This window comes from Canis aureus, chromosome 30 (genome assembly GCF_053574225.1).
Source record: "Canis aureus isolate CA01 chromosome 30, VMU_Caureus_v.1.0, whole genome shotgun sequence".
Lineage (NCBI taxonomy): Eukaryota > Metazoa > Chordata > Mammalia > Carnivora > Canidae > Canis > Canis aureus.
Window position 1 is genome coordinate 39,097,116 of NC_135640.1, and position 20,987 is coordinate 39,118,102.

Consider the following 20,987-nt stretch of genomic DNA (forward strand, 5'->3'; position numbering starts at 1 on the left):
GGCTGTTTTAGGGACATGAATGCGAAAGAGGAACCCAGATAGAATGAAAGGGCAATAAGTGAGTGTTGGGGCAACAATGTTTTTAATTACCCCAATGGTCAAGAGCTTTCCAACACTTCTCCCTCACAAAGCATCAGATATTCACGTCACGGAGCAGTTTTACCTTCTAAAGCTGAAAGGGCAAAGGTCCGATATTTTGCACTAGATTTCTAGGACCGGGATGGACATCTCACATTCTAATTGGCTCTGTGAAGAGCTAGCACATCGCAGTGTGAGCGGATTGTTTACTTATTTGACAAATGGACCAGTAACAAGCCAGTTGTGAAGATTATGCAAAAGGTTGGTATTCTCTCGAAGTATAAATGCCATAGAAAAAGGCACAAAACTGACATATTTACAGCAGAAAGGAATCAACTGCCTTCAGGCTTTCTTCCCTTGAGAATGATCCTGGAAGGAGGTGGGAGGGAGTGACTAGCCCTTTAACTTTAGAAGTGGGTGATTTCCCCAATATTGTCAGACACCATATGGGGAGCAAGAGGTGTGTTCTCTGTGCTCCCGCCCTTCTCCATTGGAGTTATGCATCACAGGAAGCCTCATGGTGCTGGTGGACAGAACACAAATACACTGGGCAAGAAGGCCTTATCTTCCAAACAGAAGCCATACTGGTTCAAGGGAATGTGCAATATTATAAAACCTGAAATGAGTTCACTTGGAATATCTATATTTGTAGCATATAGTATTAGTATTTTTTTTAAAGAAACTTTAGTTGCTAAAATATTTTTTGGGGAAAAAAAGAAGTCTTTATCTAAATCATGAATTCTACAAGTCTGGTTGACTCAGGACACTAACATATGAATAACAGAAATGATAAACACAGTCTTGATGGGTTTTTACCTGATACAAAAAGTCTAGCGCTGTTACTGTGCCTGCTTTCCCCAGTATATCTGTGCCGCGTGATACAGCGGTAGTTATACAATCCATCTTCATTCTGTACATCTTTAATATACAAGGCTCCCGTGGATGTGATGAGAAATCTAGATCCTGAAATAGAAGAAAATGATTTCCTGATTAAAATAGAACAAAGGCAACTCAAATCACATAAACAAAGACATTGAATATTTTTTTTCCCACTTGAAGGAAGCTTAGGCAACGGCCAATGATAGGAGTGTGTTGGTTACTTTTATGGTCCAGGCTATTTTAATTTTTCAATTACCCTAAATTAGGAGTTTCAAGTAAGTACACTACACAATAAATATATACTTAGAAAATCTAGTCTCATGAATTAAGTTTTCAGGTCATGTATTTATCTTTAGAGCAACAGAATTGGCATATAACGCATGGGCAGCTAATTTAGCAGATTTTCTCTGATGACTGTTTCTCTCTTACTTAGCATGTGACAAATCCTTCAAGGGAGTATTAACTTTCTTTAGTGAATTTCTACCTTACAGGAAGGACCATGAACTTTTGCTTCAGCCTGAAGTGTTTCAAACCCACAAATGTTAGGCCATAAAGCGATAAAATATCTACAAACTTCCCAGGAAGGACTGTCTTACCTCCTCATAATAATAACCAACACTTAACACTCGATTCTAAGACTAAGATCAATTCCCCTGTCATCACTGTTCTGGAGGACTCTGCGGGTTCTTAATCACTACTCCAACAATTGTCAATCACCACTTTCCCTCCTGGGGTGTGTGCCTGTACAGAACTGTCCGCATTAAAAGAGCAAATGTCAGGGCTGCTTTAAGAAGTGTAAAGACAATTTTTCCTTTGAAAATGTAAATGTCTGAAGATAATTTTTACTGTTCAGTTATAATTTGATGATAAAGCAAATGAAGGCAAAGGAACAAACCCCAAAGCAAGCTGTGGAGCTCCTATGGTGAATAACCCAGGACACCACTCTCTGACACTGTTAGACTCTCTTACAGTGAGAGAATTCTAGTAGCAGGATAATGCGATTTTCTCTCTTTAGGGAAAGACTAAAATGCCAATAATTAACTTTTTTATTGTTTGTTGTCTTTAGGTTCATTTGAAATTTTTCTTAAAGATTTATTTATTTATGAGACACACACACAGAGAGAGAGAGAGAGAGAGAGAGGCAGAGGCATACATAAGCAGAGGGAGAAGCAGGCTCTTCTCAGAAGCCCGATGAGGGACTCGATCCCAGATCTTGGGATCACGACCTGAGCCAAAGGCAGCCACCCAACCGCTGAGCCACCCAGGCATCCCTCATTTGGAACTTCCTTTGGTTTATTTGAACCAGAACTTACCAGGAATTTTAGCTCTCAAATATTTAAGTTATAAACACAATTCCTATAGCCCTTGATTATTTCTTGTAAAGACCATACTTTATTCATAGGTCAGTTGTTCACATAAAATAAAAATGGCTAATTATTTCTTATGCAAATAAGAGCAATTCAAAAGGGCATGAATAAGTAAGAAAAAAAATCACAAAACAGACGAATCTAGAATAAGCTTTTTAAAAGAATGCCAATTAAACAAACAAACAAAAAAGCACAAAAATCTTGAAGGCAAAAATTCACTTTTTAAACTGTTTCAATTTATTTAAAAAATATATTATAAATATGCTAAATATTAGGACAGCTAGTTCTAAAAATATATTTTAGAACTTATTTACTTATTTAAAAAATTTATTATAAATTTAAAAAATAAAATTATTTAAAAATATATTTAAAAATATATTATAAATATGCTAAATATTAGAACAGCTAGAAAAACAAGTTATGTATATTTCTAGATATTTTTGCGTTATCCTCTCCCAAAGAGAGACCAACTAAAAATACCTTTTACCACTTGTCATATGTCATTGTCATATGTCATATTTCCTACCAATAAATATTGTATATACTCAAAATATTTTTTTTCTTTCAACGTATTTTGCATACTTACATAATGTCTTAATAACCAGCTCCTTTAAAGGACTGAACAGTAGAAAAGAGGAACAAAAAGATAATGTATGTAATTCCTGTCACCTTTCTAACACAGAGCAGTTTCATTAGAATTGACAGGCCATCAGCAGTGGTGAAATGTAAGTGGAAAGCACTCTGTGTACCGCTACTCAGAAGTGTTGGGAAATGCACGAGGATGGGGCAGCCGTGTGCATTCATTAGGCTGCCGATTCCTGAGAGGGCTCTATTCTCCAGGCACATTTAATTTAATCACTCACTTGCTCCTGTAATATCTCACTTTTTTTTGTTGTTACTCACTTAGCATGCCAAATACAACCCTTAAGACACGTTGTTTCAGAAGAACTTGAACCTTATTTGTTTTAAACATTCCTGAGATGTTCACAGGACGAAGGGATTGACCCAATTACTGCACCTCATTTAAACCGGCTCCATCTAGCCCCTCATTTCCCAGAAACCCATTTCAAAATCGATCAACATTTTAAAACAAAATAAAGATGAAGAACAAAAGCCCTCAACTAAGAGATGACCTTGGAGACCCACGATCCTGGGGTTCAGTCTGAACTCCCAAGATGTGTGGAATTTTCAGGGGCAACGAGGGCATACAGAGTCTTTAGAGCACCAGATGTCTTGTCTCCATGGTGATAAAAAATCATCTCAACTGCTCCTTAACTTGCCACCACATGCCACTTCCTGCCTTACACCATCGGAGCCTTTTGTATCATATAGAATAAATGGTTTGCTCACATCCTGAAATGGGATTAGCGAATGTGCTTCTGTTAAAATAAGCAAACATGAAGAAACAAAATGTTGATATCAATAAACTGCACGCACACACACACACACACACACACACCCTTTGCTACTCACTCCTGTCTGGTAACATACAACTGTGCAAAAAGCCAAAATTTTATTTTTTTTATTTTATTTATTTATTTTTTTTAAAAGCCAAAATTTTATAAGTGACTTTATTTTCCTTGGAAAACACAGTGCATGCTTTGTGTCATGTTAAGCACCTGCACATCAGTCAACTGAACAACAGTGAATGATTGTGGGGTTCATCGTGGACATCATTTACTGAGCTACACTGCTGAGTTATTAGACGGGTGTCTCAGAGCCTATCTTGGCTTCTCAACACTCACTAAATGGCTCTCAGATGTTTAAGCCCCAGTTCTGTTTTTAATAATGTATCTGTTCCTTCCTTTGCTACCAGGCAAACCAAGAATGATTACTTCTCTCTGCCCTCCCGTGTCCCCATCAATACATTCACAAGGTGATGCATTCGGTCTGCAGAGAGGTAGAAACTAGAGATACCACAGCTGTTAGAGCTCTCCATTAACTAAGAGTTAGTGAGGCACAAGTAAGTGCCAGTGTGGTTCTCCAACATATGGACGTGAACTTGTATGTCAGCGCCACTAACAAACCCACAGTTTGGTACCAGGTCAGACAGCTCAGCACAGAGACTAGAGGGATATTTCCATCTAGAGACATAAAACCAGCAAATCTGCAAAATTGGGAGTATTATAGGAACACTCAGAGTAGAAGCCCTACAGCCACACTCCTGCTGCTGCTGCCATGCTGAGCAGTGGAGAAGGCCCAGAGAGCACAGGCTCCTGAGGCTCAGACCTAGTGCCTTTGCAAGTTTTCTGTGCCATAGCATCAGGGGCAGAAATTAAAACAGCAATGGTTCTAGACACTCATTTGCCCAGTTACGTATAGCTGAAGATCTGAGCTGCAGAAATCAGGCATCAGAGACCTCCAGAAGCAAGCACATGGATATTGATTCTAGGAAAACCAGAGTCGAATGGTACACCATTCACTGCGCCAGCACTCTCCTGGGCTCTGGGGATCCAGAAAGGAATGCGACACAGTCTCTGTCTTCAGGGAGCTTATGATCTAAACAGCTTTAAGTATTAGGGTTGGAGACATGGCATCAATGTGAGAAAACAGGATGGGAGGGAAAAAATTGGGGTGCAATCAGGATACCTCATCTCACCTGGATGGAGGTAACTATTGGTACCCAGAGAGGAAAGCTGTATTATTAGCAAACCTGCCTATACCCTTGCAGATTGCTCTGACATAAATAATTAACTTTATAAGTTTTTTTTTTAAGATTTTACTTATTTATTCATGAGAGACACACAGAAAGGGGCAGAGACACAGGCAGAGGGAGAAGCAGGCTCCTTGCAGGGAGCCCGATGTGGGACTTGATCCCAGGACTCCGGGATCACGACCTGAGCCGAAGGCAGATGCTCAACCACTGAGCCACCCAGGCATCCCTTAATTTCATATGTTAAAACTTCATCAATCATCTTGTTCAATCTACTCAGCGAATTTTTTTTTTCTCATTCTTTGAAAGAATCAAGCTAAAAAGATCTTTTCCTTGGTACCAGATAGAACAAGCTCACCCACCTGGAAAGATTTCTCATTGCAGAAGAGAAGCGCTGGGTTTTGGAATCCGGTGGCTCCGAATTCCAAACCTGTCAAAGTCACTTTCCAGCTGCGTGACCTCAGACAAGACATTCAGCCTCTTTAAACTTTTGCATGTTCATCTATGAAAGACAGATGGTGAATAGCATCCTCTTTGTTCAGGTGTTGAAGCTTAGACTGATGCCTGGACATCATCGCACAGATAGTCCTGCATTACGTAGGGTATCTATAAAAGCAAGCGTCATGTTTGCTATCCTGCTGTTCTGACGGGATAGATCAGTCATCAGTCTACCTACAGGATGTACACACAAAGCTGCCCAGGGCCATCAGCTGCCTGAGCCAGGAAGGCAGGAGCCCAGGTGCACGGACTTAATATATGATTATTCATTTACTTGCTAACTTCTGTGAAGCCAGCCTCATGGATCAGAAAAAGCACCAAAGTGGAAATAACATGGCTAAGTTTTGTATCCCACTCCTGCCACGTGGAGCTGTGTCGCCACGGACAAACTACTTCCTGAATCCCGGTGAGCCAGGATCACACAACAGGGTACTTAGTACCAGGGTGAAGAGACACAGAACAAGGCCCACGGAGTTGCTTCCTACATCCAGTGTGGGGCTGTGGGGCAGCAGAGGGCTGTACAGACATCCTGGGAAAGCCTTCCTACCACAAACGGGGACATTCATGGAAACTCAAGGTTTTCCTCTCATCGTTAACGTGATTGGGATGAGAATCCCAATTTCTGGCACGAATCATGGCAATTCTATGGCATGTTTGTCAGTATCTAAACGTAAGATACGTACTCTGAAGTTTTCTAAATTAACCGTTCCTTACCCCTCATATCTCAGCCAACACAAGGTCCTTCTGTTCCTTCTTCTAAAATATATCCAGAATGGTCCATTTCCCCATCTCCATAACACAGTCAGATCTGGGGGGCCCAGTCTTCTCTCACTCTGTTTCCAGTCCTGCTCCTCATCAGCCATGGTCATTCAGCACAGTACATCAGGCAGGTCATTACTGTCAGTTAGGTCCCACTAGACTGAATTGTTCATGGTGGCCTACGATGGTTCAGGCTTTGATGGTATTTCCAAAAGCCATTCATCCCCTCTCTCCCTCTGCCACCAGGCCCCAGCCACCCTGGCCTCTTACTGGCTCTACCTGCAAGACCCTGTGTAATGAAACCTGGCTGGCTCCTTCTTATCTTTCTGGCCTCAGGTCCTAAATCAACTTCCCACATTAACTTATCCATGGTCACTCCTGCTCACAAGAGCTTGATTACATCAATGTGAGGTTGCCTTGTGTGTGCTTAAGATGGCCTTAACATTTCTCTCCTCTAACCAGAACAGCAGAAACATGATTTGTCTTGCTCAATTTTTCATCTCCATTACACAGAGCAGTGCCTAGCTATGCTATCTGGAAATATTTGTTCAAGAGATGGGCGGATGAAACAGTCTATCATTGCTTGTATACAAAACGTCTCCTCTTAAGTCTGGGTAAAAAAGAAAGCAAGCTGAAATACCTCTTTTTAGGTTTCAGCATGAAACTTCCTCATGCATAATACATAAAAACAGTATTTTTCCTCTCTAGGAGTGACTTTAACATATTCTTATATGAAAATGAGCATATTTTAAGATTTTGATGTTAATTATTCTTTATGCTCTCTGGCTTTTTCCTGTGCAGCTGAGCTGTTAGATCTTCAATTAGGACAATACTATTTTCAGGAAGATTTTAAAAGCATATTTGATTTTTCACTTAGTCAGAAATATATCTTAGGGTCTTTTTTTTTTTTTTGCTACTGCAATCTGAACTGAGTTAATAGTAATTAAAAGAACAGATGGTTCTTCTAATAAGATGCCAAATGGTAGCATAACACAATGAAACTTTTATCAGCTGTGCCTGCCACCTCCAATTGACAGCCAACTGTATAATAAAACTGAGCTTTGTCCCGGGCAGTTTCCATAACAGCCTCTGATAAATAAGAGGAAGACTGAAATCTGAGTTTGAAGTATATGGCAGTAGAAACAAGAGGAGCCTCCAAAGGAATATCTTAACTTTTTTTAGTTTGAAAGTTGAATTAGCATTAACTAAAATAGAAGTGGAACCAGAAAACAGATATAGATAGATATAGATAGTATATTTATATAATCTATGATAATCTTAAAGTTATGACCTTCCTTAATTGAGATGTAGACGAGAATAGAATTGAACTCTTCACTTGGTTCTGAGGTAGGTCTGTGGTGTGATGTGATGGGTGGGTGCCGAGCCATAATTAGATGCAGGTGTGAAGGAGCTGCAGCCATTTCTTGGGCAACTGAGTGGACTGGTAAAAATGATCATTCAAAGAAAATTATGCTGAAAGCTACCTATAAGGGAAAGTAGTAGCCCCTTAAGATGAGATTTCTAATCTGGTATTATAGGTTGAAGTGTGTTCCCTCCAAAATTTAGAAGTTAAGGCCTAACCCCCAAGACCTCAGAATATGGCCTTATTCGGAAACAGGCTCATTACAGATGTAATTCCTTAAGATGAGGTCATGTTGGAGCAGAGTGCATCCCTAATCGAATGTGATAGTTGTCATAAAAAGTAGAAATTTGGACCCAGAGACACCTGGATATTGATACCAACCCTAATCAGAGCCAGCAGGTATTGCATGCTTAGTATGAACATCCTATGTTCTCACAACGACCCCACGAGGCTGGTGCTATTACTATTCCCACTTGACAGATGAGAAAAGTAAGGAACGGAGATTTAGTGACTTGCCCGTGTTCATACAACTTGTGGTATCCCTGCCTGCGTGATGCCCTGGAATTGTGGCCGGAAGCCCACACCCTCAGCCACCACACTCCCTGGCTCTGGGTTGTGGCCCTGGTGGGACAGCAGAGCACAGGAACAGGGTAGTGGAACAGAAGTGACACACCCAGAATTATTTAAACTAAGGAATCAACAGAACAGGGATGCATGAGTGTCTACCTTTGGCTTAAGGAGTGATCCTGAGGTCCTGGGATCGAATCCTGTATCAGCCTCCCCTCAGGGTTTCTGCTTCTCCCTCTGTCTGTGTCTCTGCCCCTCTCTCTGTATCTCTCATTAATAAATAAATAAAATCTTAAAAAAAAAAAAGAAACCACAGAACTGATTAGGACAAAAAGTGCTCCAAATGCTCAGTCTGAGAGACCCACAGGATGATGGTGGTATTGGCAGGTGGAGAAGCCAGGCAGGGTGTCTATTTTTATAGGGAAGACACGCTGGGTCACTTAGGGTGTGTGATGAGAGTCAAGCCAGAGGCAGAGCTTTAGGATCAAGCTCCACACACTGCGAAGCCCTTTATGTGAGCTCATGCCCAGGAACACCCCCCACACTGGGTCAGGAGTAGACGAATAGGGCCAGGAAGACACGGCAAGAGAAAGGACGGACAGAAATCCAGAAGGATGTGGGATTATGAAACCGGGGGTGGGGAAACTTCTAAAAAGGATGGTGCAGACGTCAGCTCTGCGTCTCCCTGTTAGCATAAACTAGAATACACATGCAATCTGAAAGAGCCTCTATGTCCTCTTCTGTACAACGGGGCAATACAACCCCCAGAATATTGTGATGTTCAATAAAAATGTCCATGTAAGTGCCTGCTGGAGAAAGGTGCTCTAAAGTCATTGTAATCTGCAATAAAATATCATGATAAAGTATCCCACTTGGCTGGATCAATAAAAATATTAAATATCTACCTGTAAACAGCTAGTCATACAAACGATGACCTTAAAGAACACTGCAAATCATTACCAAAGAGCTTATCAGAATAAGACTTGGGTAAATGGAGAGGTGTGAATCCCAGGATTAGACAGCTTGACTGCAAAATGTCAGTCTTCCACAAATGAAATTAATTGCATGTTGATTGATTTCGGAACAGAATTTATCTAGAACTTGACAAAATCAATGCAGATTAAAACAAGATGTGATTTTTTTTTTGAAAAAAAAGATTTTTATTTATTTATTCATGAGGGACACACACACACACAGAGAGAGAGAGAGAGAGAGAGAGAGAGAGAGAGAGAGAGAGAGGCAGAGACACAGGCAGAGGGAGAAGCAGCCTCCACACAGGGAGCCGGACGTAGGACTCAATCCTGGGACTCCAGGATTATGCCCTGGGCTGCAGGCGGTGCTAAACCGCTGAGCCAGCGGGGCTGCGCAAGATGTGATTCTTCATCCAGGAGAATAGAAAAAGAAACTTAAAATATTTGATAATATGTAGTCCTTGCAGGGCATGGGGGAAGGCACACCTACAAGTAGGAGTGTAAATTGGTGAAATCTCGTTTTTTTTGGTGGGCACTCCGGTAACCTATTTCAAATGTGAGAACTGCATGCACTTCACTGCAGCTTGACCCTTCTAAGGGCCTGCCCTATGGAAACCCCCATACACATGCACACACTGATGCACGCATAAGAGGTGCACTGCAGCCTGGTTTAGAAATGAGAAACTGTCGGCAAACCTAAATGCCAATCAAAGGGTGAATAAATGACCTGAGGGTGTATCCACGCTATGCAGCCCTTTATTATTTTTTTTTTTTATGCAGCCCTTTAAAAGACAGTAGGGTAAACGTATGCAGACGGCATGTGAAGATCTGCAAGACATCAAATGAGTATAGAACAATACCGAATGTTCCGTACGAAAGGCAAGGAATGCGTGCCTATCCGTGTGGATTTGTGTATGTAAATGTACAGAGAGGAAGGTGTCAGAAGATGCACCAAAATGTTAGCTGTAGCGGCCTCTGAAGTCACCACTGGATTAGGGGAAGGGAAGGGGGAATTATAGGTTCTACTTTGTAGTCTCATGTATTTGAATATCTTAAAAGAAGACTCTATTAGTAGACTACTTGCACCGTTGAAATTTATTTTGAAGAAGGTGTCAGTGGGTGGTGAGCATATGGACGCAGCAGGCGTAGACCAAACTCATTTGAGCAGCACGGCAGAGGGGAAGAAGAGAAACCCAGGATAATATTTATGTTGGGAGTAAATGTGTCAAAAGATGGCCTTTTGTTTAGGTTGGTTTTCAATCTGATTGCACCGACGCATACATGAAAGCATAAGGGGGGCTTTCAATATTTACGCTGGTCTTTGTAATCCTCCCCCTCCAAACACCCAACCCCAGCGTCTCAGCCAGCAGGTAGTGGATTTCCTAATCCTCGGCCTTACTCAGTAACACGGGACTTCACACCCTAATTGCATCCCATCTAGTCTGTTTGCGTGGCTAGTCCTGCCTCCCCCAGTGACAGCAGCCTCTCCGGGGCAGGCTAATCCTCCTGTTTGCCTTACTTACTGCTGTTTGCCTCTGCCTCGCACAGTGTTGAATTAAATGCTCATTGGAATACTGATGACATACTTATTTTGGATTTTTCCCGGAAAAACAGGCTCTGTACAGAGGGCATCATAACTGTCGGGATCTGCAATGCTTACAAAAGTATCACCAAGATATTCAAAGGAATCGCGAAGCACCAACTTGGACCTTGGGCCACCTGGAAGAAATCGCTTGGGCAGAAAGGCTGAAATGATCCCTACAACACATGGCGTGAAGAAGAAACTAGGAATCCTGGGCTGGATTTGAGGAGTGAGGAGAGATTTGGCATATATATGTTTAAATTCTCTCAGAGCAATCGAAGACATTTTTCTTATGTAAATAAAATTCTCTTGGTGAAATTCTCCTGCAGTTAAATGAGGCTCAATTATACACTACTAATTTCAGCCCGCACACAGCATTCCAACTGTATACCTAATTACCCTATTTAGTCTGTTAATGATCAGATCTTCGTTCTTGAGCAGATAGCTCAGTCTGCCATTAATCTTTCCTCTAGTTAGATTCCTAGTTATTTAAAAGAATAAATCCTTGGAAAGAATAGAATTTGATTTTTAAAGGAATTATTTTAAGTATTTTTTTTTAAAGAGCCAAAGAAGCTTATAAAACTTGAATTGTAGGTCTTCGTTTATATGATGAACAAAAAAAATGCATTGGGGTCCTGACATCTAGGAACAAGTATTTCGGCTTTCAGGGGGGCGGAGGGGAGAATCAAAGCAAGTAAATAGACAAAGAAAATAATTACAAAATGTGATAAGCTCTCTTAAGAGAATGAAGGCACAGCATTTGAATCCATGTAAAAAGAACTGTTGTTTAGACAGAGCTGGGGAGGAAGGGTTTCTGTGGAGGGTGCTTTTCAGAGGAGGCATGTGGATGGGAGAGTAGGGCCAAGAAGGAAGTAGGAAAGCATGTGCAAGAGTCCTGGGGTGCGGAAATGGTGGCATGTTCAAGGAGCTTTTGAAATAAGATATGCTTTGAAAATAGAATTGACTGGACACGGATTTGGCCTAGAGGCTCGGGTGAGGTCAAAAGCGATTTGTAGTTTTGGGGAGGGATTCTAGATGCCTGGAGAGGAAAGCCTTTGCTGGAAAGGTGAAGCCTGGAGACATGGTGCTGCTTGTCCATGGGTGACTTATTTTGAACTTCTGGGCTTTAACAGATTATGGCAAAGGTTAAGAAAAAGAAAACCATGAGGTGTGCTTGCTGTCTCATGGTAACTCGCATTTGGAAAGATGCATCAACAGTATTCCCTGTCCCGCCCGATTTCTGACTCTGAGGCTGAAAGAGAATGCATATTTCATGGTGATCACCTGTTCCAGGCTGCATGCTATGGTGCTCATTTTTTTTAAAGATTTTATTTTTTGATTCATGAGAGACACACAGAGAGGCAGAGACACAGGCAGAGGGAGAAGCAGGCTCCATGCAGGGAGCTTAATGTGGGACTCGATCCCAGGATCCCAGGATCACACCCTGAGCCGAAGGCAGATGGCTCAACCACTGAGCCACCCAGGCATCCCGATATGGTGCTCATTAAAAAGCAACATGTTCAGAAAGGAAAAGAAAGAGAAAGAAGAACAAAGCACGAAGCTTGGGTCTGCAATGATTGCACTTACATGGTCTCACCACGCCGTGGAGTCAAGAGGAACGGAAGTGCCTGGGTTTATGGGTGAAACACAGTGAATATTAATCATAAAGTTAGTCTGCCTCATGCATATGACATATGGTTACGGGGAGGAATTTAGGAAAATAGGAACCGTTAGGCCCAAAAATAGACACAGTGGCCACTTAATATTATAGGGTAATGGTTCTTCCCACGGTGGGCAGTGACCTATTAATGGGCTGTGAAATCAATTTCATGGACTGTAACTTTGTTTTTTAAAAAATAAAATAGAGGAGCTAGAACGAATTGGCATGCATCACAAATAGGAGGGGTATTTTATGAAAGCTTTGTCTGAGTTCACAGGTGCCCATAGAGGATTGCAGACGTGTCAACGTCTGTGCACACGTGTGTCCATCTAGACAGACGTGCGCCCCGGGTTCCGATGCAAAATGTCTTTCTCACTGTGTGTTTCTTGCTGTGAGTCGAGTAAAAAGTGTATGAAGGGCACAGCTCAGCGCCTGGAGATCAGGCTGTTTTTTTTGTCACTAGGTCTCCCACGTCCAGGAAAGTCACTGCTGAGGTTGTGAATGGTCTACACTAGGGCTTCCTGGAGGTCCAGGCAATGGTGCCAGGAGAGTGGCAGATGCTTTCAGATCGTAAGGCAAGAGGTAAACCCAAATGAAGCCGATGTCAAATTGTGGTTGAAGAGGGAACAGGGCCCGGGAGATGTAAAGGATGTTGTCAAAGCCAGGCAGTGGGACAGAGTGGACGGCTCAGCTTCATGACCAGGGGTCGCTGGTCCAGAAGGGACCCATCCTTTAAAGGAGGCTCTGGCCTCACAGCGACCTATTTCTTCTGACCCGCCCTCCTCCTGTGTCCTCAATCCCTCATCCTCTTCCCATTTCCCACATAATTGAAGAAGTACAAGCCACCCGCAGACACAAAATGCTCATCTGTGTGCCCATCACTCAGAATTGATCACTGTTAACACTATTATGAGCTTCTCTTTATTTTAATGAAAGAAATGACACTTTACAGAAAAAAAGTAAATTCCTCTCTTTGTTCCCTCTCCTGTCCTATCTTTTCCTCTTAAAAAGCCATTGTTATCAGGAGTTGATCACATGTATTCTGTTCAGCTTTTATTCCATCACACACACCTATATGCATCCATGAAGTGGACATCTATTGTTCTGTATTTTCTTTTTTTTTTAAATTTACATAAATAGCTTACTGTTTATCATGGAAAATTTTGCTTTTTCCACCCAATGTTATGCTTTTTAAGCTCTCTCCATGTGGATACAGGGAAATCTAATTCATTCTTTTTAATATAAATATAGCATCATATTGTATAAATGTAAGTCATGCAAACCACTGCAATGGAGCTCACTGGAGGCATGTGTCTTTTGGGTTTTGTTTTTTTTTCATTGCTGTTGTCTCAGCACCTAGAACAATGCAACACACACACATACACACATACACACAGTAGTTGATCACTAAGTATATGTCCAAAAATGAATGGATCCTTTCGTTCCATTAATCATGGACTTTGGGATGTCAATAGTCCAGTCTTCCAAAGAGTCTCCTCAGACAAGTTTAACAAGATTTCTCTGGCACACATTGAATGTCCCACTGACATATCTTCCTACATATGTAATTATTGGGTCGAGAGGTTGTGTTTTCAATTTTCCTGGATCCTCTGCAGTGCTGTGTGACTTCTGAAAGGCCTGACATTTCATACTGTGGGGCACTGCTTTGGCTGAGGAGACTGGTTTTGTGAACCCTCCGAGGGCAGGGTCAGAGTGCACGTTGCTGGGGTTGCAATGCCTCTTTCTCCCCAGTATACATTTTTAAATTGATCAATCTTGAGGGCACCTGGGTGGTTCAATCAGTTAAGCATCTGACTCTTGGTTTTGGCTAAGGTCATGATCTCAGGATTGTGAGATGGAGCCCCACATCAGGCTCCATGCTCAGTGCAGAGTCTGCTTGAAACTCACTCTCTCCCTCTCCCTCGGCCCCTCCCCATCCCAAGTGTTCTCTTTGTCTTTAAAATGAACCTTTAAAAATCGATAAACCTTTATGAGAAAGGAGAGGTGGAATTATTCCAAGTAATGAAATAATCCTAAATATAAAATAAGTGGGTATAACGATTCACAGCCAGGGACAGGGATCCTCTTTGGGCCAATGGAGTATTGTTGTCAATATAGCCTTAAAGCAGGATCTCTGTTTAACCAGGGTTGTCAGTGGTAACAACAAGCTCAGGGTGGAACTAGCCCTTACCATCATGCCAGGAGTGTACTGGATAAACGTCACATCACCATGTAAAAGCAATATCATGCTCCATTAATTACACCCGTGGCCATGTACTAGCCTTGTAGATCCTAACACAGTACTTTTATTTCCTTTTTCCTTAGGCCACTTCCCAGGCAAATATAAATGAAATGAGGTTTTTGAAAAGGAAGGAACACTTGAATAAAACATACTGATTTTTCGCTGCAAAACAACTCTTAATGAGCTTTGTAACCTCTTTGGAGCAATTAAAAGGAAAACATATACAAGATCCTAAGTCTCTGCAAAGATTTTCAAATTCTGAGCCTTCAGTCGTAGGCAATTGTGGAAGTACAAGGCTTTTGCCAAGACTTGTTTTGAGCATGCATGGGTGTCATTTGCTGCACAGGGACTGGTGTGATGTGGAGTCTCCTTGGCCAAGCATCTGAGCTGCTGCCCAAGCCCCGTCACTAGGTGGAGAGGACCTAGCACCCCTGCTGGCCTATCTGGGGCCCACAGGCTCACCCTGGGGAAAGGATTGAACCCATATGTGGTAGGAAACACAGTGTGAGAAACACTCGCAGAAACAAAATAGCAAATTCCTTTGGATTTGCATGACCTCGATACTTCCTCATAATGATAGCTGATTTCTACTTTATTAATCTCTAACCAATTCCTGTTCATTCCCTCTTGGGCTCTGATAGAAACTAGTGGTCAGCAGAATTCTATTTTTTAATGGTACCCTGTCAGATTACTTTTCAGTTTAAAGCATGAGCAATCATGATTCTCAATTCCACATATATTTCTTAACTATTGTTGTTATTATTTTAGGCTAGTCAAGCGAAACAGTGGGAGTAGAGAAGGAGCAAAGAAATCTGTAACTGGATGTGATCAATTAATTGTAAACACCACTGCGCTCAGACCAGCCTCTTAATCATTACTTTTAATTTCATTTTTGCTATACAACCATCTAATGAATTTTCCTTTAGAATATTTAGATAACATCCCTCCTTGGGTTCCTTTTGGTCATTTATGTCATGAAAATATGGTATATTATTTAGAATATTATCTTACTGTTTTTCTTTCAAATAGTTTAATACGGTCAACAAGTCAAATGTGAGTTGTAGCAACGTTCATTTCTGACAACGTAAAAGATTAATTATTATGATATGTTTGTGTAGAAGAAACTAGAGATGGTGGGTCAATATAATAAACATCCATTTAAATGAGCAGCAGAGCTGTAAGGTAAGGAAAACTCTCAGGGATCTATAAGTGAGGAATAAACCGAACACTCTAGAGCAAAGAAAAAAGAAGGCTTTAGTCCGACACGAGGTGAGGAAGCCTCTGCAGAAAGTCAAAACCTCCTCCAAGGGGCAGACCAGAAAAGAACAATTCTCAGTGAGCACTCTTGCTTGTTCCTGCCTGAGCTTTGGGTAGGAAACACGTCTCACCACAACACGAGGCTTGCTCAGGTTTAGGGTTTAGATTTACACTATCTGCAGGCCCCTAAGAAGCTTTATGCCCAGAAATTAGCATAGAGTGACCTAGTTTCCATGAGCAAGGGAGAGAAACAAAGGTCGGTCTTCCCTGGAGAACCAAGCTACCAGAGTTGCTTAAACCTCACTCCTTCGTTCTAATCCTGAGTTCCCAATCCAAAACCACAGAACGTATCAAAGAACAAATTACTCTAAGAAAAGCCAGAAAAAACAACAGAGACCCCAGATAATGGAATAACTGGATACAGATTACTCATTAGAATTTTTGAAATGTTTGCAGAAATATAAAATTGAATCAAGGATAAGAAAAAGAGGGATGTCTGGGTGCCTCAGCAGTTGAGCATCTGCTTTCAGCTCAGGGCATGATCCCGGGGTCCTGAGATCAAGTCCTACATAGGGTTCCCCACAGGGAGCCTGCTTCTCCCTCTGCCTATGTCTCTGCCTCTTTCTTTGTGTCTCTCATGAATAAATAAAATCTTAAAAAAAAAGGAATAAGGAAAAGAAAGCACGAAAAAAGATAAGTTAGATAAAGAAAACAATGATTAAAAATAAAAAGTAATCTTTGATATAAATACTTAGCTAAGACACAGAGAGATTCATGTAGAGTAAAATAAATCTAAAGAAATTACCCAAAATATCGCTTAAAGAGAAAAAGAAGCATAAATATGAATGAGAGGTTAAGACACTTGGAAGAAAGGTATCAATGTTGAAGTCCAGGAAGGAGAAGTAGAAAACACGGCAGACAAGCAACATTTGGAGAAAAGGACCAGACAACGTCCCAGAATTCATAAGAACAGAAGGAGTTTGCCAGTAATTCATACTCTCCTGGGATTCCAGGATGAGCTCCCAGGAAAGCCAGGTACTCAAAGAGGGAGGGCCCAAGGGAGTGATGAGCAAAGGCACTGCTATGAATGGGTAACTCTAAACAAATAATGCCTGTATAAAGTGATCATCATAACAACTTAAAAGATAGATGAAAAACCAAGATTCACCTAAAACACTGGAGGGAACTCCATATTGGAGTGTTCATATTGGCTTATATGAACATTTCTCACAGTAACATTTCTCACATTTCCAACCTAAGATGGAAGGGATGTCACAGGAGTTAGGGTGTTCAGAAATCCTGTGTTCCTCAGCATGAGGGAGGCCAGTGGCATTACATCTACAACCAGAGGGAAGCAATCACTGTAGGATGATACCGATCCACAAACGCCATTCCACTCATGTCTTCACCTGGCAGGCATCTACTGACTATTTGAGAAACCCAACCATGTGCTTTGCAGTTTACAAAGTTTTATTAGCCATTACAATATTGAATCTTCATAACAAAACCATGAAAATAAAAGCCATTTTAAGACACAAACCCCTATTCTCCATTGATTACTCAGACTGTGTTCTTTGAAAATATTTGATACGATTCTAAGATATGCCAACATTACATTTTGAGAAGTGTGTCCAATCTTACTAAAGCCTATTAGAATGCATTCCAATGCAAATGGGGTATGGTTACATGAATTCATTGCTCTTGGGTAAGCAAATCTTTCTTTTTCTTTCTTCTTAAATTCCCTACATTTTCTCCCCTAGTAATTCCTTACAAATTCCATGTGGAACATGTTCATTTCATATTGGCTTATATGAACATTTCTCACAGTAAATACAGCATACAGTGTAACCATCCTGTATCATTCCAACACTGGTGGAGTACAACATGATAAATTTACCCTCTCCTTCAATCTAATTCAACATGTATTTAATCAGAGCAGGGTAATCCTCTATGAAGGATGAATAAAAATTCCTTGCATTTTAAGATGATTTGCTCTCTTCTTGAGAGAGAGTACAAAAGGGCTTTTTCCAACATACATTTTACTCATTTTGATACCTTCTGATAAATTATTCTCATGTCATGCTGAGAAAACTTCAACTTGTCATTTGAGCGAGGATATAATAAAGTCGTTATAAATGTCTAGCACTGAAGCCATCTTTCTTTCATTTCTTGATATTAAATTTTAATTACAGAATATCCCCTTAAATAACCAATATTTTACAGAGAGAAATAGCATAAATGAAGACCATGAGGAAGAAGCTAGTGCTATAAAAAAGACATCTGACTGGAGGGTACTACTTCTTTCCTGACTCATTCTAAAGTTATCTACTGTATATAACAAATACCACAAAGGATTATACAAAAACAGAGATGAAATTCCATCACAGATATATTAACAGTAATTCTTTCTAGGCATATTTACTATCTTCTTTGTTAAATTCCCCAATTTTTTTAACCATATGAATCAAGTTGACAAGGGTCTTACCATCAAAACCATAGGTAACATGTTACCTTTATATAATGAAATTTTTGAATGAATAAAATAAAAATATTGATTTCACTTAAAAAAAAACAGAACAAAAACAGGAGCTAAAGTGCAACAAAAATCTGGATTCAGTTGATGTGGATTAATGAAAGGGATTAGAAAAGAGTATCCTTAACTCTTGCTCTAAGAAGAAAATAGAACATGTTATGATCATTGGATGGATAAGAACTCCCCAGAAAATCACCTTCATGTACCCTCACCAACTTTTTTTTTGCCAGATTTCCTACTCAAGTGCCACCCTACACCTTATGGCACACAGAGTTCACTCATCGTGTAGAGGAAAACTTGAGAGCAGAATTTTTGTAAGAATGTGGAAGTGATAGGACATGTATGCAGTTGAGGGGGGAATAAATGAGAGAAAATGTACCTTTCAAGGAAGGCAGATTATGTGGTCAGAGACATGAGCCTGGGAGTTCACCATCTTGAGGATCACTGTTATGTATTATTGAGAATAAATCCCAATTGTTGCCTGTTCATCAGCTGGCTCTATCTTCTGTCCCTGTGGAAACCTCTTGGGGAGGGGAGTTGCAAGCAGATGTGGGAGGGAGAGCCTGATGGTATCTCTGGTTGCTTAACCATATTTCTTCTGATGTCTCTAGCCTAGTATCAAATTCAGAGTTTTGCAGGAAGCAAGTGAGCCTAATTTAAATATTCAGTCAAAGCTCAATTTTTGTTCATTTTTTTCTCTGCTGCATGGAAGCAAAGAACATGGAGTCTATCAGTCATCTGTTAGACAGCAACAATTTTAGAAGGATCTGTAATAGCCAACCAAGAGATGACAATCTTCGTTTTCAAACTGACAGGTGCAAAAAGGAGATCTGAATAATTCATGGCAGGAAGACGGAAGCCTTTGATGGTTGTTTGCCAGAGCAACTTGTTTTGTGTCTTGCCTTTGGCTTCATCTTTCAATATGGCATCTGTGTTAGTTTCTTTGGGCAGCCATAACAAAGTACCACCAACTGTGTGGTTTAAACCACACAGATTTCTTCTCTCACATTTCTGGAGACCAAGAGTATGAATTCAAGTTGCCGGCAGGGCCATACTCCCCCCACTCCCCCCAAAGCCTCTAGACTGGGATGCTTCTCTACCTCCACCAGGTTCTGGTAGCTCTGCGCATTGCTTGGCTTGTGTCCATATAATTCCAGTCTCTACCTCTGTCCTCACATGACCATCTTCCCTATGTCTGTGCCCTGTTTCCCCCCTTCTTACAAGGACACCAGCCATGTTGGATCAAGGGCCACACAACTTCAGTCTGACCTCTTCTTAACGGATTACATCTGAAATTATCTATTTTCAAATACAGTCACATTCTGGGCTACTGGCAGGTGAGGGCTTCAACATATAATTTTGGAGGACACAATTTAACCTATAGTGTCATCTCAAAGCAGCTCACCTCTGTCTATCTCATGTATAACAAGGTTAAAACAAGAGGGGAAAAACTATACCCATAGTTTTTTGCAAGGGAGGGAAGGAGGAGAGAGAGTTTCTCCTAAGAGAATAGCTTTATCATGGAAAACAATTTCAAGATATATAACAATTCCTATCAGATGGATCAAGTTGCATGAAATCTCTGTAGTCTTGAACACATTCCATGGAGCTTGGGTCACCTCAGCAGTAACTGCCATATGATAAGTGTGTGTACACACAGGCGCTCTTACCCTAGAATGAGCATCAATGTTTATTTACTCATTCCAGTGAGTTTTAGACAAAAAGCCAAGGCTATATTAAAAAGTCTGTGGGTGCATAAACACAAAACACAGAAAGCTTGACGGATGCTGAATTTTAGACAACGTGCCCACTTCCTCTGTGAGAAAAGAACACTGTAGTTCTTAATACAAATTAAAGGCAAGAAGTGCAGAACATCAAAGAACCCCTGGCTCAGTTTAATCAAATGAAATAATGTACCCGCGAGTGATTTCAAAGTACAGCTACAAAGTATTCTAATTTTCTTTCTTTGGGGAGGAATACTTAATTTTTTGAGCTCATACTGAGATTTAGCCCTCTCTTCAATGTTCATGCTCACCATGGAGTTTTTCTCTAGGCAAGTGTGAGAGTGAGTACAATGTCAATGCAGGACATCCCCAGAATGCATGCTCCTTATAGAACTGGTGCAAGCTGATATCCCTCCCAGTACCTCACAGAGGATGGCACATGTTCATTCAATAAATACTTGCTTATCAACAGTGTTTAGAGAAGTGTATCATTCCATTGATTTTACTGGAAGTTCTTATCACACACACACACACACAAAATGAAGAATTGCTAACTCCATAATACTTGGGTGGAGTATGTTAGGGTTTGCATATACTAGGATTCAGAATGTGCCCTGAGTCATCTCGGATGAAAGGAATTATAGCCAGTCCCTTCCTTCTTCCCCTCTGAGGGGTGGCAGATGTTCAGAGAAGGGAGTCTGGGCTGTGGGGACCTATATTTACCAAACCACCACCAGAGGATGAAAACCCACTTCTTCATCACTCCTTTCTAAAGTACTTTCTAATTACCCTCTTCTCCATGATTATTCTACATTCTGTCTCAAACAATCCATACATTTTTCAAATCTCATACT

At 40.9% G+C, this 20,987-nt stretch overlaps 1 protein-coding gene across 3 annotated transcripts in view; it reads right to left on the minus strand.

The window, feature by feature from the left end:
• DSCAM (DS cell adhesion molecule) overlaps nucleotides 1-20,987 on the minus strand; it is a 732,790-nt gene that overhangs the window by 304,985 nt on the left and 406,818 nt on the right. For all 3 annotated transcript variants that reach the window (XM_077879265.1, XM_077879266.1, XM_077879267.1), the window contains exon 4: nucleotides 895-1,041. In XM_077879265.1, the coding sequence (XP_077735391.1) occupies nucleotides 895-1,041 (147 nt within the window). The remainder of the gene's footprint in view (nucleotides 1-894; nucleotides 1,042-20,987) is intronic.